General features: G+C 35.1%; 1 protein-coding gene across 4 annotated transcripts in view; it reads right to left on the bottom strand.

The window, feature by feature from the left end:
• Positions 1-16,980, bottom strand: part of EPS8 (epidermal growth factor receptor pathway substrate 8) — a 177,928-nt gene that overhangs the window by 64,544 nt on the left and 96,404 nt on the right. For all 4 annotated transcript variants that reach the window (XM_057702845.1, XM_057702842.1, XM_057702841.1 and 1 more), the window contains 2 exons: positions 2,267-2,346; positions 290-363 (listed from right to left, as the gene is read on the bottom strand). In XM_057702845.1, coding sequence (XP_057558828.1) covers positions 290-363; positions 2,267-2,325 — 133 coding nt within the window. In that variant the 5' untranslated portion in view covers positions 2,326-2,346. The remainder of the gene's footprint in view (positions 1-289; positions 364-2,266; positions 2,347-16,980) is intronic.

The raw sequence follows: 16,980 nt of genomic DNA, 5'->3' as shown, positions 1-16,980 counted from the left end.
TACACAATTAGATGGGAAAATCCACCTAAGATATTGGTACCATGCCCAAAGTCTCCTTAGAAAGCACTGAATACATTTCATTGGTAGTTCTAAATTACATGACAGCCAACAGAGATTATGGCTTTGGTAGCTTCTGTAAAAATTATATTTAAAATAATCCTTATTTATCCATCGGTACTTCATCCCCAGTAATATAAACAAGGCATGGGTTCAAGCTATGGCTCTGAATATGTCATTCGTAAAAAGTAGTTAGAAATAGAATTATACCTCATTAAACACACAAACATACCATAGAGAGCCTTTGCACTAGTTCTTGAACTGTGTTCTCTGTCCATGGAAAAGGTGGATGATGAGCCGTAACCACTATAATAATAAAAAAAAAAAAGGTCATCATGCTGAGTCAAAGTCCAAAGTAAGCAATAAAAAGTCAAAGCTACAAATAAAAATTCCAGTGGGCCACAATCACCATGTGTTTTTAAAAAACAATATATAGAATTTATACAACTGGGTCTGTCAAAAAGAGCCAGATACTGATCTGGTCAAGAAATAGGCTATTGGATCCTGATCTCTCGTGGATCAAAGTTGGTACCAAACACAACCTCTTCTCAAACACCAAGTCAGAACTATAACCCAGGAGATTCAACAAGGTTGAAGCTGCCTAAGAAGTCAAGTTTACCAAACTAAATTCAGTTGTGAGCAGTGATCCAATTATAAAAAGTTCTCGTATCATTTAAACCATAACGAAATAGACACTATTTTCACAAATACTTAAAATGCAGTTATTGAAAATAATAGTTTATCATTAAATTTGACCAGCTTTATCCTGCTTCTAGCTTACTGTTACTGTTATGTAAAGTAAACATATTATTTGAATTTTTAAAATTTACTCAGTGAACATTTATTAAGCCCTAAAATCTAGAAGAATGAGGGGTAAGGTGGGGGTGTGTGGGGAGATTACTGTTAATAAAACAAATAAGTAGAATGGTTAAAATAGAATGTGATATCTGGGTAAAACTAATAGCTATAACATCAAAAAAGGACTAAATTTTTATAGGGATGCCCAAGAAGACTCTACTGGCACTTAAGCAGAATCTGAAAGAACAGAAAGCAGTGCTAGAGGCAGGTGGAGAATTAAGTGAAGAAAAAGCACATAGATCTGGCTTAAGAACTAGCATGGCATCTGAGGGGAAAAGCATCTAACAGGATGTGCTTGGAGGAAATGAATGGCTCGAGAAATAGGGAAAGCAAATAGAGGGCTTAAGGATTAAATTTCTGTTCTCTTCAAGGAGTAAATATCTTTATACAGGGAAGTAACATGATCCAAACAACTTTTTAAGAAAGATAATCCAGGAATTAATGGCAAGGTAACCAGATGGAAAGGTGCTGCAAAAACTCAGGTAGGAGATAAAAGCCACAAATAAATTTAGGAGAGAAAGAATAGTTTGGGATAGAAACAAGAGTTCCTTAATAGAAGAAATCATAATAAATTCACGATTAAACAGACACTTGTTATAAGAAAAAGGAAAAAATTGAGGTGTGGTGAAACTTTCTGGCTTGAATAAACTGATGGACAAGATAAAGATAGCACCTGACATACTCCCCTGGTGTCTCTTACTGACCAACAATAAAGGGATTCGCAATCATCTTTGTAAAGAGAAAAGGTGAAGTGATGTGAACAACCTGGTTCTGAAAAATCTGAATAACCTAGTTGTGAAAAATAATGAACTCTATACCATAAGGGCCAATATAAGATAACAACAATATTAACCAAAATATAGAAGGCAATGGCCACTTAAGCCAGGGCAGTGATTTCAAATTCATATCTAAAGCCATAGGGACTGTTTGTTTTGTTTTGTTTTGTTTTACGCAACAGTACATATCCTGAGAGATTGAACTAGATGACATTTAACTTTCCTCAAATGCAAATATTTTACGAATAACAAAAATGGAATGCTCTAGAGAAAGCGAAAGCTATGAAATGGTGTATATATTCAACTGTGGAAAGCAATAATACATAAAACACCAGAACAAAACGCCTTGTATTAGATCACTATCATTGGGGTTGATATTACTTAACCATCTTTTTCTTACGAGACATAGTAAATTCTTAATAATAACATATCTTCGTGTTAGAAAGAAATTATATATTGAGGAATGAACTACATAAAGAAATGAGACAGCTCTTTTCATTGAAAATACAAAACAATTAAAAGCACCAAATTGAATTTAAAAACCCAATAAATTAAATATAAAATTTTCAACTTACTTCATTTGAGATGGATACATTGCAAAACCACTGGGATGATTAGAAATATGACCATTCATCGTGACTTTAATGCTTATGTTCTGGAAAAAGAAAGGTACATGGATTGAAGGCAGTAAAAAGGATGAGACATCTCAGTTTTAAAGTTATTCATTCAAAATATGTCACTTCCAGGATGACGCTAGAAATATAAAGATCTCCACCCTTAGAAAAGGGAACCCTCCTGCACTGTTGGTAGGAATGTAAATTGGTACAGCCACTGTTGAAAACAGTATGGAAGTTCCCCAAAAAAATAAAAATAGAACTACCACATGACCCGGCAATCCCACTACTGGGCATATACCCTGAGAAAACTATAATCCAAAAAGAAACATGTACCACAATGTTCACTGCAGCATTATTTACAATAGCCAGGACATGGAAGCAACCTAAATGCCCATCAATAGATGAATGGATAAAGAAGATGTGGCACATATATACAATGGAATATTACTCAGCCATAAAAAGGGATGAAATTTCGTTATTTGTAATGAGGTGGATGGACCTAGAGACTGTCATACAGAGTGAAGTCAGCCAGAAAGAGAAAAACAAATACCGTATGCTAACACATATATATGGACTCTAAAAAAATGGTACTGATGAACCCAGTGACAGGGCAAGAATAAAGATGCAGATGTAGAGAACGGACTTGATGACACAGGGTAGGGGGTGAAGGGGAAGCTGGGACGAAGTGAGACAGTAGCATTGACATATATACACCACCAAATGTAAAATAGCTAGTGGGAAGCTGCTGCATAACACAGGGAGATCAACTCGATGATGAGTGATGACTTAGAGGGGTGGGATAGGGAGGGTGGGAAGGAGTCGCAGGAGGGAGGGGATATGGGGATATATGTATAAATACAGCTGATTCACTTTGTTGTACAGCAGAAACTGACACAACAGTGTAAAGCAATTATATTCCAATAAAGAGCTTAAGAAAAAAAAAAAAAGATCTCACCCTCAAAGAGCTCAGGCCCCAGAAGTACAGATGGACATATAAATAAAGATCAAATGGGCATTTAATATACTAAAATTGTAAGTAAATATAAGTGAGTAAAAGAAAAATTTTAAATATAGTTCTGAATCCTCTAATTATATAAGCATAATTATATTCCACTCAACCTCATCATTGTCAGTTTTGTGAAATGTTACTTTGTTTAATGTTTCATTATGAAAGTAATATAAGCTCATTACATTAAAAAATTTGAGAAATATGGAAAAGCATAAAATAGAAAAAAGTACAGAGGGGAAGAATATTACTCAGAGCCCTATCATTTAAAGATAACCATTTAACAGTCCTATTTCCTCCAGTCTTTTTTCCTATATCTAGTTTTCCTTCCTTCTTTCCTTCCTTCCTTCCTTCCTTCCTTCCATTTTCTTTATTTCTCCTTTCAAAGCACGTTTGACAACATCCTATACATACACTTGGATATACCTTTTTTTTCAAGAAGGTATTCATTTACACATTCCTTTTACTTTTCACAAGAAACAACTTTTTAACACCAGATATTTATCTTCAGAAACCATTTTTAATCTGTTTCAAGAACTGAACAAATTTCCTTCAAACAAGATGAATGCAAATAAGTAAAACTTCCTTATTGCCAAACCCAACGGCATTTTTTTTTTTTCCTCCCAGATAACACTGCTACACCTGAAGTATTCTACTCATCCCTGAATACTTGGCCCTTCCTGGTTTCTGTGGCCCTAAACTATTTTGGATCTTGTCTTACTTTTCTGACTTTTATATACATTACATTACTATGTCTTTTCAATAACTGAGAGGTAGGTAGGACATATCCCAGCTTTATTATAAGACAAAGGCAAAGAGTAGAAATATTAACAACTACCGTGTGAGTTATTTGTGAGGTACTATGATGGATCCTGGCACTACCAAGATGAACAAAACAGACACGGTCCTAGCTTTGCACCAATAGTCTAGCAGGAAAAACATACACTTAGTGGATAAATATAAAATTTTAAATTGCTGTTACCATTACAAAGGGAAAATTCAAGGTCACATGGGGGGTATATAATATGGGAACTTAATCCAGATTGAGAGGGCACAGAAAGCCTACATAAATCATATTCAAGTAACTTCAAATTAACTCTTTCTCATTCTTCACATCTCAGTTCAATCACCATGTCCTCAGGGAAGCATTTACTGACCTCTGTGAATCGATAAAAGCCCACTATCAGACACTCTCAGCACTATACACAATTTTTCAAAGTATTTACCACAGTTGTAATTTCTCACTTATTTAATTCCTGATTTTTCACTAGACTTTAAGCTCCATAAGGGCAGAGACTTTTCTTTGATGACTGCTGTTTCTTAAGCGGTAAGAACAGGACCAGGCATAGACTAGGGGTTCATTAAATATTAATTCAAAGAAAGAAGAAAGTAGGGAAGTCCACGTCCTACTCTTCAAAGAGTTTATTGTATTCTTAAGGAGAAAAAATCAATCCATAAGAAACACACAGTAAATAAGTCCCAAAGTATGAGGCTTTATTGTAAATGTACTAGAGCTTCTGAGATAGGAAAAGCAAGGCAACTGTCATAATTTTTGGAAGGGCTGGGACTTGACCTAGTTTTTAAAGAATGGACAGGATTTATAAAGGTCTTCAAAACACTCAAGTTTAATTCACCCTTTCCTGATAGTCTTGTCCATATTTATTCACAGCCTAGAAGCACATTTCCAAATTAAGGAACAAAGAAATATTGACCTCTAACCTAGGTAAGTATTGTATCCATAAAATTACATTACATTTATACTACATTATCGTTTCTGTCTCTATTATTGTTGTTGATTTTCCTTCAGTTTATACTTAGATACACAATCAGTGTGCAGAGGTAAAACAATTCTCTAGGGAAAAATAAAACCTTGACTTGTAGTACTTCCTGATTTCCATGGTATTCCCACCATGGCCCATTTCAAGCTAGTAATGATTTAACAGCGGCTTACAAAATCCTAAATATTTCACAATTGGCTCTTACAAGTCTATAGGCTCAAGAGAGAGCACATCACTGTTACATCCTAGAATGTGGGCCAGGACAGAGGCCTGGGATAGCATTATGGATCTAGAGCTAAAGGTTAGGACAGAGGCTTTCACAGAAGCCTGGAACTTTAACACCATTTCTGGCACTAACTAGCCTAAGCAAGTCAATTAAGCCTCTGTCTCAATTTTCTCATCAGTAAAATAGAGATAATTCTTGGACTTTCTAGCTCATAGGACTAGTGAAAGATCAAATGAGATAGATGTAAGGGTTTCTTCTAAAGTTTAAAAGAAAAAAAGAAGTACTCTTTTAAAACAAGCTGGTTCATTCAGCACATAAATTAAACCCCCAGGGTTTGTAGTGATTTTGATCTGGTTTGCATTTTAAAACCACAGCAGGTGGTTTTAGTGAAAAGCGAGAGCCACAGCCTTCTCATCTTTTTTCATGTTTAATTCTTCATGACAGTCAAATAAATGTGTGGTTTGTGTTTTGTTTTAAAACAGTGATCTGTCAGAATAAGAGACATTCGAAAGGGAATAAAAAATGCTGGTTTGCTAAACTGGATTTTAAATATAGAAACTTTTCTTACTGGCAACCACAGTGTCATTTGTCACAGATGCTCATGTAGCGATGTGGAGGCTTTCAGATATTTAAACAAAGCACTACAGGGCACACCTTACAAATGAAACAATTACAAATATTTGTTCTCCTTTAGGCTTTTAAGAGATATATCCAGTTTATACATATATGGACCCTGTATACATACATATATGTATGTATAAACTGGATATATCTCTTAAAATATCTCTCTATATATGTGTATATATATATATATATATATAAAATAAATAGAAGAATCATCAACTTTTACTGAGAAATTAAGTGCTTTTATTTTTATTAACTCAAACAAAACAACATAAAAACTGAGACAAAGTTTTTCTTTATTACTTTTAAGGACTCAAAAATTCAGTTAACTTGACTACGTTAACTACTTAATTCTATAAACATGTACACTAAAATCTTCATAATAGTTTCCAACAAATTTGAAATAAGAGCATCAATTTCCTTATGAAAACACTTTTTTAAGTCATAGTTACTATAATTTTCTCCTTATTTTCTCCAGAAAATAACACTCCTTAGCAATTACAAACATTTAAAAAATGGTAAATTTAAGATCTAAGTTAAGCATACCCAAATTGTTAAACACTGAAATTTTCAAAGGAAAGTAAATAGAATGTATGAAAATCACTGTAAGCAGAAATAAATGAGGCTATATTAAGGCAAAACCAGCAAGTTAAATTTGTATTGGGAAATTTAAGATCCCAAACATAAATAAATAAATGACAATTTATATTCCCATTTCTTTTCTTCACTCTTGCTTGTCTATGGTATCAATTTTCAAATTGATGAATGAATTCAGTCATTGTGCTGTGTTAGAATCCCACCTACCCAATCTAGCTACTACACAGACAGCAGCTCTCTGTGTATACTGAGCTATCCTTGAAATGACTCTTGCTCTCAGAAAAATGTCACAGACACTTTTTTGTTTAACTTCTTGTTAGTCTGTTTGGCTGTGACAGAGTACCTACCTTGAAGTGTTCGTATCTAAATTTCAATTTAATTCATATCTCTGGGTCTAAGTTATAACAAAGATAGGGGTGAGGAGATTGATTACCATCATTGCTTAGGGTTTTAACTAAAAAATCTTTGAAATTTAATTTCTACCAATGTTTTGTAATATTGTCTACTAGTGAATGTGCTAAATTTACTAAAAGACCCCAAAATGTGCTTTCAACCTTCTAAATCATCCATATTCTGTCTCCTTCTGTGTCTTTTAGAGGGGCCACTTTTCAATAAATCTTACCAGTACTGCTGTCTTTAGAGATGTCACCATCTACTTCTCTATACTGTTTGGTCTAATATTCAGTAATAAAGAATTTTTGTGTGTGAATAAACTTGGAACACTAAATTGTTATAATACTAGTAATGATAAAGATGATGGCAATAGTAGCTAACACTTGGGAATGTATCACAATAATTTCTAGGCCATATGGAAGCACAGTATTTTCTCAAGAGCAATATCCGTGGAGCAACAAAGTCCTTGCGCCACAACTACAGAGCCTGCGCTCTGGAGCCCACGTACCACAACTACTGAGCCCGTGTGCTACAACTACTGAAGCTCACATGCCTAGAGCCCATGCTCCACAACAGGAGAAGCCACTGCAATGAGAAGCCCACAAACAAAATGAAGAGTAGCCCCCGCTTGCCACAACTAGAGAGAGCCAGTGTGCAGACCCAACACAGCTGAAAAAATATATATGTATACTTTTAATTATAATATTGAAAATGATTAGTTATGCTGAATCTAGCTTTGAGTAATAATTTTTCACTGGTTAAATTTCTAAATATTATTTGTCTTACTTTCTTCAGTTACTTTTTATCATAGTTGAGACAGTTTCTAAATATAAAAGGTCTTTTGAGTGTTTCATCCCCATGTAAACAGCGTATGATACCTATAAATTTCTCTGACTCATCTGTATTTCTTCCATTATAATTAATTATATATTAAAGGTGGGAGGAGAAAGTAAGCCTCCAATTTAGCTGGAATTTTCCAACAAAAAAATAAAACTATGGTAGAAAAGGGAATGAAATTCAGAGAGAAAAAAATTGTCTCAATGTCTGTCTATTACCAGGTCCCCTATCCCATAGAACCATACCCTGGGGTTGAGTGTAGGGAAGAGATGGTGGTTGGATGAGATCTTGAACTATTTCTTAACAAGGTTTCCATGAAATTTCACAAGGGATATGAGGAATTTTAACTGAAATTTCCATATACTTATTTATGTATGATGTACTTATTTACATGTACCTTCCCTATACAGGCTTGATAAAACCTTTTATCAAAATGTATACCTCCCACATTGTATTATTTCCATAATTAACAGTGGACTTACAGTCTTAAATAATGGTTGCTACAATAAACTGACTTTTGTTTTGTTTTGTTTTTATTTCCATTACTCTAGAAGATGATCCAAAAAGATATTGCTGAGATTTATGTCAAAGAGTGTTCTGCCTATGTTTTCTTCTAGGAGTTTTATAGTATCTCGTTTTACATTTAGGTCTTTAATCCATTTTGAGTTTATTTTTGTGTATGGTGTTAGAGAATGTCCTAATTTCATTCTTTTACATGTAGCTGTCCAGTTTTCCCAGCACCACTTATTGAAGAGATTGTCTTTTCTCCATTGTATATTCTTGCCTACTTTGTCTTGACCACAGGTGCGTGGGTTTATTTCTGGGCTTTCTATTCTGTAGTATTGATCTATATACCTGTTTTTGTGCCACCATACTGTTTTCATGACCATAGCTTTGTAGTATAGTCTGAAGTCAGGGCGCCTGATTCCCCCAGCTCTCTTTTTCTTTCTCAAGATTGCTTTGGCTATTCAGGGTCTTTTGTGTTTCCACACAAATTTAAAATTTTTTTGTTCTAGTTCTGTGAAAAATGCCACAATAAACTGACTTTTCAAGGAGCATATACTTCATCAGTGGATGTTTTTGACTCAAAAGTACCCTGTGATGCAATTAATCAGCTAAAGGAGGTCCAGGTGCTTCCTCACTACTGCCACCCCTTAAAGAGATTGTCATTTACTACATCATGTGCACCTGAGGTCTACTTAAAAGTGAAGCTAAGTTCTGGGTTTTCTTAATTTTTGGTAATAAACTTTTAAATTTCTGAATCATTTTACAGTTACAGAAAAGTTGTGAAGATAGCACAGAAAGTTCCTATATACTCCAATCCCTTATTGTTAATATCTTACATTAATATAATATCTTTGTCACAATGAACCAATATCAACATTTTATTTCTAACTAAAGCCAATACTTTATTCAGAGTTCCTTAGTTTTTTTACCTAATTTTTTTTTTTCTTTTCCAGGATCCTAGCCACAATACATTATATTTAGTCCTCATGTCTCATTAGGCTCCTCTAGAGGGTGACCATTTCTCAGATTTTCCTTGCTTTTGATGACTGAAAGCACTGACATAATAAATTATCACAAACTGGGTGGCTTAAAACCACAGAAATGTATTCCCTTACAGTTCTGGAGGCCAGAAGTCTGAAATTAAGGTGTTAGCTAAGTTCTCTGATTCCCTCACAGTTCTGGAGGCCAGAAGTCTGAAATTAAGGTGTTAGCTAAGTTCTCTGTGAAAGTTGTAGGGGAGGAATCCTTCCTTGTGTCCTCTAGCTTCTGATGGTTGCTGCTAGTCTTTGGCTTTCCTTGGCTTGTAGATGAATCACTCCAATCTCTGCTTCTGTCTCTATATGGCCTCCCCTGGGTGTCTCCCTGGGTCTAAATATTCTTCTTTTTATAGGGACACCAGCCAGTGGATTAGTGTCTACCCCAATCCAATATGACCTCATCATAACTTGGTTCACCTGCAAAGGCCCTCTCTAAGTGAAGTCACATTCTAAGTTGGTACAGCCACTATGGAGAACAGCATGGAGGTTTCTTAAAAAACTAAAAATAGAGCTACCATATGATCCAGCAATGCCACTCCTGGGCAAATATCCAGAGAGAACCATAATTCAAAAACATACATATACTTCAACGTTCACTGCAGAACTATTTACAATAGCCAAGACATGGAAGCAACCTAAATGTCATCGACAGATGAATGGATAAAGATGTGGTATACTGATACAATGGAATATTACTCAGTCATAAAAAGAACAAATAATGTCATTTGCAGTACCATGGATGGACCAAGAGATTATCATACTAAGTGAAGTAAGCCAGACAAAGACAAATATCATATGATATCAGTTACATGTGGAATCTTAAAAAAAAGGATACAAATGAACTTATATACAAAACAGAAATAGACCCACAGAAATGATAAATTTAAGTTTACCAGCAGGGAAAGTGAGAAAGGGATAAATTAGGAATTTGGGATTAACATAAACACACTACTATACATAAAATAGATAACCAACAAGGTCCTAGTATATAGCACACAGAACTATATGCAATATTTTGTAATAACCTATAAGAGAAAAGAATCTGAAAAAAAATGTATAACTGAATCACTTTTGCTGTACACCTGAAACTAACACAACACCGTAAATCAACTATACCTCAATTTTAAAAATTTAATAAAAATAAAGTCTCATTCATAGGTACAGGGCAGTAGGACATGAACACATCTTTTGGGGGGACACAATTCAACCTGCAGTAATGACCTTGGCAGTTTTATGAGGAGTGCTGCATTTTGATATTCTGCAGGATGTCTCTCCATCAGGGTTTATCTGATGTTTTTCTCATGATTGGAATGGGGGTACAGGTTTTGGAAAGGAAGACCACAGAGACATGTGAGATTCTCATCACTTCACACCAAGAGTGCATGCCGTTAGCATGACTCCACATCATTTATGTTGACCTTGGTCCTTGACGCAGGCAGCATTTTCCAGCTTTCCCCATGAGAAAGTGACTTTCCTCACCACCACCCTCCAGGCCTCTTGGGAAGGAGGTCATTATATGCAGCCCACACTTAAGGGGTGGAGACTTATGCTCCACCTCCTTGAGGAAGAAGTATCTGCACAAACTATTTGGAATCTCCTACATGGAAGATGTGTGTATTTGCCACCATTTATTTATTTATTCTGTTTTTTTTTTATATTGAACTGAAAATATGGAAAAACAAAAAAGAAGGGTTCAAAGTCACTAAATAAAAACTCCTGATGATTCATTGCCTGTAAAACTCCTACTTCAGGTGGTTCAGACAAGATCTGAGTTAGCTTCAGTTCTGTGCGGGATATAGAATGCTGCTAAAAAGAAAGGAAGAAAGAAAGAAAGAGAGAGAGAGCAAGTGAAATCAGGGCATGAGAGAGATCCCAGCCCTTAACAAAAAACCGTGGCTACCAGCACCAAAAGATGATCGGAATTTTAAAAAGTAAACATTATCTAAGAGGTTCAAATCTTCCCAGAAGCAAAAAGTTGTTGGGCACGGATTCTCAGAAAAGGTAGGAAAATATTCACTGTGGACATTTTCTCTCAGGGTAAAAATAAAAGTGTAACTTTTTCTGTCAATTCATTTCTCAATTGAGCTGAATTCAGAGAAGAACATTTTGGGAAAAGAAGTCGAGAAGACCATCTTACTCACCCCACTAACCCACTCCCAAGTAATTTTTTCCCCAAATCTCTACTTTTTGTAAATCAACATTAAGGGTTAGTATTCACTGATATTCTATGAACCTTGGTGGACATTTTCCAAAATTAAACTTTGTGCCATTGACTAATGCAGAACAAAAGCTGATGAGGAAATGAGGATCTCACACTACATTTTTATTGCTAGATGTCCTTTTGCCCTAGTAGTGCCATATGCTAAGTTGGTACAGGTCAACATATCTTACAAAGGCAAACAAAGAGCTATCTGGGCCTGACGTAACCCAACTGGGTGGAGAGACAGAAAAATACGTTCTAAAATTATCTTTAATGAAACCGAAACTCTTGAATTCAAATTTCATTGTGATGTATTAAATGGCCTCTAAAAATAGTAAATCATAAAACCTTACAGGTACAGTGAGAAGAGTTCTAACCCACGATGAGATATAACATTTTAATATTTAACTACCCTGCTGCCACATGATTACCTTCCTTGGGTTTACCTAGAGCAACAGACATTAAACAATAAACAAAACGTGGTAGGCGATTCGCTCGGAATTTTCAGTACAGCTCCTTAAGAGGACCAGCGGTTTGCAAACTGTACAACATAATCTTAGAAATGGTCACAACCCACAGAGTGGGAAACGTCACCTTTAAGCAACTGTTGTGCTGAATGCATCCCACTTTTCCAAAATATAAATACATCTCTCTAAGATTATTAGAAGTAAAAATGCTTAACTGTTAAACGATACAGGACTTTTTTTTTTAAGAAATGCAATTCTGTACAAATGAAGGTTAAGTGCTATATCACCCCCGAACTGCTTCTCAGATATTTTATAAAAAGATGGTACTTCTTATCTCAACTTCATCTCTCCCTGTCTGCCATACCACTCAAACACTGATTATCTGATAAGAAGACATAGAGGTCCCATATCTTATCAAAGCCTATTCATTATTTCAATTTGTTTGATCTGTTTTAGCAAGATACAATTTCACAGATCCAAATGCCAGCATAATGGTTACATGGGGCAGGTATTTTGCTCTAATAGAATACCTTGTGTACTGCTTTAGGTATCAGAGTGTATCAAGTTCAATGTACCTAACTTTATAAGCCCATGGAAAGTTGATGACCAGGCAGATAAGATAAAACTCTCAGTTCATTCTTAACTGCTTCTTATTCCTATCATTCAATACAGCTTAATATTTTGTTGACAAATATAAAAATGCACTCCTTTCGAAATACTATTTTTCATTTACCTTCAGAAATAGAGGCAGTACTAATATGCTGTTAGAAAGTGATGCAACAAAGAATAGTGCAAATATATATATATATCAATTCCAATAATCACCTACATTTGGTTGAATACAAAATAACTGATTGTCAGTAGATACTTTTACTAAGAAAACAAATCCCTGGCACCTCATCCAATTCACAGAAGACCTAAGACTAACAAAGACTTCCTTGAAAACTTGCCCACCTTACAAGGAAATTTTAGGAAAAAAAGAAAGAAAAGGCATATTTAGGAAATGAGCACATTACAGGCAATGTAAGGACAGCACAGTATAAAGTTCAAGGGAAGCTAGAGTAGGGATGCGTCTACAGAACAAAATCTCCCTCAAAGAAGGACTGAATCAAAGAAGGCAAGATAAAGACCTTTAGAAATGTACAGTACAGTGGCGGGGAGAGAGACATCAAAGGGATCGTTTATAGTACAATGTAGCAAGTAGACAAGCAGAAGGCAAGGTGGGCACCTCCTGCTGGGAAAGGGAGGGTATTCAGTTCCTGAAAGATTTCTTTCAGGTCTTGATGCATGAGTGGGGTAAGCCAGAAGAGAAAAGGGAAGAGTGAAGGCAAAAGAGAGCTTCATATAGTTAGGAAAGCACCAGCAGTTCAGAGTTACTAAAGAATAACTTAAGAGGTAGGAAATAATGAGGGATGAAGCTGGAGATACAGTGAGAATGCACATCACTGAAGGCAACATTACATTCATACCACATTTGGTTAGACCAAAGTTCAGTGCATTGTGTCTGTGCAATTGCCATTCACAGTATGTTAGGGTTAAATTTCCTTTTTTGTACAACCTTTTCTCTTTATTAAAGTTAATAATTATCTTACCTTCGACCCTTAGTTGTCCTATGTACTTTTCTTAATTTCATCCCTTTACTCTCCACCAGAAGTGTCTCCTTTCAATACATTTAAACACCATCTATTTCATCATTTTTCTCTTTCTGTGGGCATCTCTCTCTGATCTCTCTATATTCCTGTCACAATCGGAATCAATGACTCTCTAAGCCTCCTGCGCAGCTTTTATCATGGTACCCAAATTCAACATCTTCCTGTTCATCACCTTCATCTTTCTCCTGCCTTAGATCCTTGTTTCCTGGATCCCTACAAGTCTCCCCCTTTTTATTTTTACTTTATTATCTTGGAAAAGCATATACTTCTGGAGTTTCCTGACAAAGAGTATGATGAGAAAAGTAATTTTTGAAGCTTTATATAACTGAAAATGTGTTTATTCTACCTTCATAGATGATCAATAGTTTGTCTTGATTTCAAATTCCATATTTGGACATTATTTTTGCCGCATAATCTTGAAGGCATAGTTCTTCTGTCTTCAATGTTTTTCCTGAGATGTCAGGTGCCATTCTGTTTCTGAATATTTTGTAAGGGCCTTTTTTTTTCTTTCTGCAGTTCTGGAGTTTTGGGTTTGTCAATTTTCTCTCTTGATTTTTTGATATTTCATGAATACATCAGTGTAAGAGTTTTTTTTATTCAATATATTAGAAACTCAATAAGCCTTTTCAAATTGGAAATCATTGTCCTTAAATTCTAGGAAATTTTCTTGAGTTATTTCTTTGATAGTTTCTTTACCACATTTTTAAAAAATTTTCTTTTTCTAAAAAAGTCTGTTATTCAGAATAGGACATCTTGGACTGAGTCTCTAATTTTGTCCTCTTTTCTCTTTTGTTTTCCATTTCCTGTTATTTTTGTTCTACTTTTTGAGTGGCTTCCTCAACTTTATCTTCAAAATACTTTTTCATTTTTCAATGTCCTCTATCAGTTTTCAATTTCCAGGAGTATATTTTTATGCCCTAAATGTTTCTTTTCTTATAGCACCTGTTCTTATTTCCTAATTGCAGTATATTCTTTGATATTTCTGAGAATATTATTGACCGTATTTTAAAATTTCCTTCTCCCTTCATCATCTCTATTTCTGTCAATTTCCTTGTTTTCTCCAGGTTTGTGTTGGTCTCTGGATTTCTTCAAATGTCTGGTGATCATTGGTCACTCCACACCTTGAAGACAGAGCACTAAAAAGCTGACTGGAAAGTCTGTGTCACTGGGTGGGTCTTGTCAACAGGTGGACTTCACTGCAGAGCAACCTGGCTGGGCTGTTCCATTGGGAGACCCCCAACCATCAGTACTAACAGGTCTTCTACACAGATAAATCAGATTCTTCAAAGCAGCATATTCCAATTTCACCCCTGCAGAATACACACCTGACTGCCAAATTTTGGGGAGAAGTATAAGTACCCCGAGGGCATCTCTGCTTAGTAAGTACTTCACTTAATCCTCCCCTCCTCCATATATGCCTTGGCATCTCCCAGTCAAGAGTTCTCTACTTCACATTCTCCATGGAATAAACTTCAGTCCTGCTGGAGAGTGGGGAGGCACTTGGGTCTAAGCTCTCTTTAAACACACTCATCCTCTGTTTCAGCCTCACCTTCATTGTTGAGCCTTTCTGAGGCTCTGAAGTGAACCTCAATGTCTCTCCCTAAGCAGCTTGGGTATCAGCTTCTCAGGATGTGCAGGTTAGTTAGTTTCAGTCATCCCTGAACTTTCCAGAATCCCTTGGTCTCACCGACTTTGTGCATTTTTAAAATCCCTTCACTGTCTTTTTTTTTTTTTTGGAGAGAGTGGAATGTATGTATGTGCTTAATCTGCTTCTTTCTCTGACATATTTTCATTGTCTAACATTGACAAATATCTGTTAATGAAAAACTCAAGAGAAAAATTCAAGTCACCTCTAATATGAACTTGAGAGGTTAAGGTGGCTGAGAAATATGAGTACAAGTTTATACTAAAAATAAGAGTACCATAGCGGCCAGAGTGAAAGCACAGAAAATGAAGGAGATTTATCTTTCATAAAGTCAGCTGATATTTTGGTAGTGTATGTTTAGCTGCCTGTTATTTTTATAACAACAAACGCTATTTTCAAATTCCAGGAAAAAAAAACATTATAATATGTAAAAGTAAGACAATATCTCTAATTAACTCAGGCATTATAGTTAATGAAAAATGCTTTAACTGTTTTTCCAGAAATTGAATCAGAGCTTTAAATGCACAACAGAGTTAGGTTCCTAAATGAAATCTGAAAAATTCACCCTTAGGTAAATAACCACTAATTTATTCATTTTAATTACATAGATTTTTAAGTATTTTTTTCCAAAGAGAAGCCCTTTTCAGTAAATATACCTGGGAAACAAATTCTTTGTGAGCTACCCCAAAACAAAAGTCAGAGACATCTGTGTATTAGTGTTAAAATTCAGGTTGCCCATAAAAGTAGTATGAAGCTTTCTTTTCTTGAGAGGTTAGATATTTTCATAGTTATAAAAATTAAAGAAAGAATAAAATTAAGTCCCATGGAAAAATTTTTTAAATCAAGGCTATGAAATTTTGTATTTAAGAGACAGTAAATATAAGCTCTGATTATGGATAGTAGTACCTTTGAAAAATGTTTGCCAGATTATAACAATGGAAGTTTTCAAAAACAGCAAAGTTCCTCATGACTAACCCCGAAATTATCCATGAACTGGGGTAAATTTAGACATATCTCTGTTCAATATTATAAAAAAAAATTATAATGCTCATTTATTAAGCATTGTAGTGTGTCAGCCACTGTGCCAAGCACTATTTGTACATAATCTTACTTAATTCTTACCACCTTATGAGGTTATAAGAGCTTATTATCCCCATTTTAATGGAGAATCTGGGACTTACAAAAGTTACAAGTAAAGGTTAACTTGGTCATGACACCTACATAGCATGGCTAAGATTTGACCACTAGTCATGCTTTTAACCACTGTTGTATACTTTCCTTTAACTAATGATAAATCCAGTATTTTGAAGTTGACTGGGAGTGTCACACTGATGAATTAAAAGCCAAAATGATCTTTATAGATGATTACTCAAACAAAATTCATGCAATGTTAACTGGCAAAAGCCAAAAGCAGTACTCACTCATTCATTCATTCACTCATTCACAAGTATTTACTATGTAATCATTCCATAGTTATCAGTGCTCAAGACTGAAAAGCAGAAACAGTGCCCTGTTGGCAAGTCTATGCAAAAATAATTCTGAACAAAGATTGCTGGTTTTTTATCCTATTCCAGGTAACAATCTGAATTTAAATGAAATAAAATAAAAAAGAATAGGGAAGAAGAATCACAAAAACTAAAGCAGTAAATTCTATAAAATGCTAACTGAAGGTACTTCAAGTTTAAGCGCCTGGGAAATGAGAG

This window comes from Hippopotamus amphibius, chromosome 12 (genome assembly GCF_030028045.1).
Source record: "Hippopotamus amphibius kiboko isolate mHipAmp2 chromosome 12, mHipAmp2.hap2, whole genome shotgun sequence".
In the NCBI taxonomy this organism is placed as follows: Eukaryota; Metazoa; Chordata; class Mammalia; order Artiodactyla; family Hippopotamidae; genus Hippopotamus; species Hippopotamus amphibius.
The sequence above is the reverse complement of the archived record's forward strand: the minus strand, read 5'-3'. Positions and strand labels throughout refer to the sequence as shown.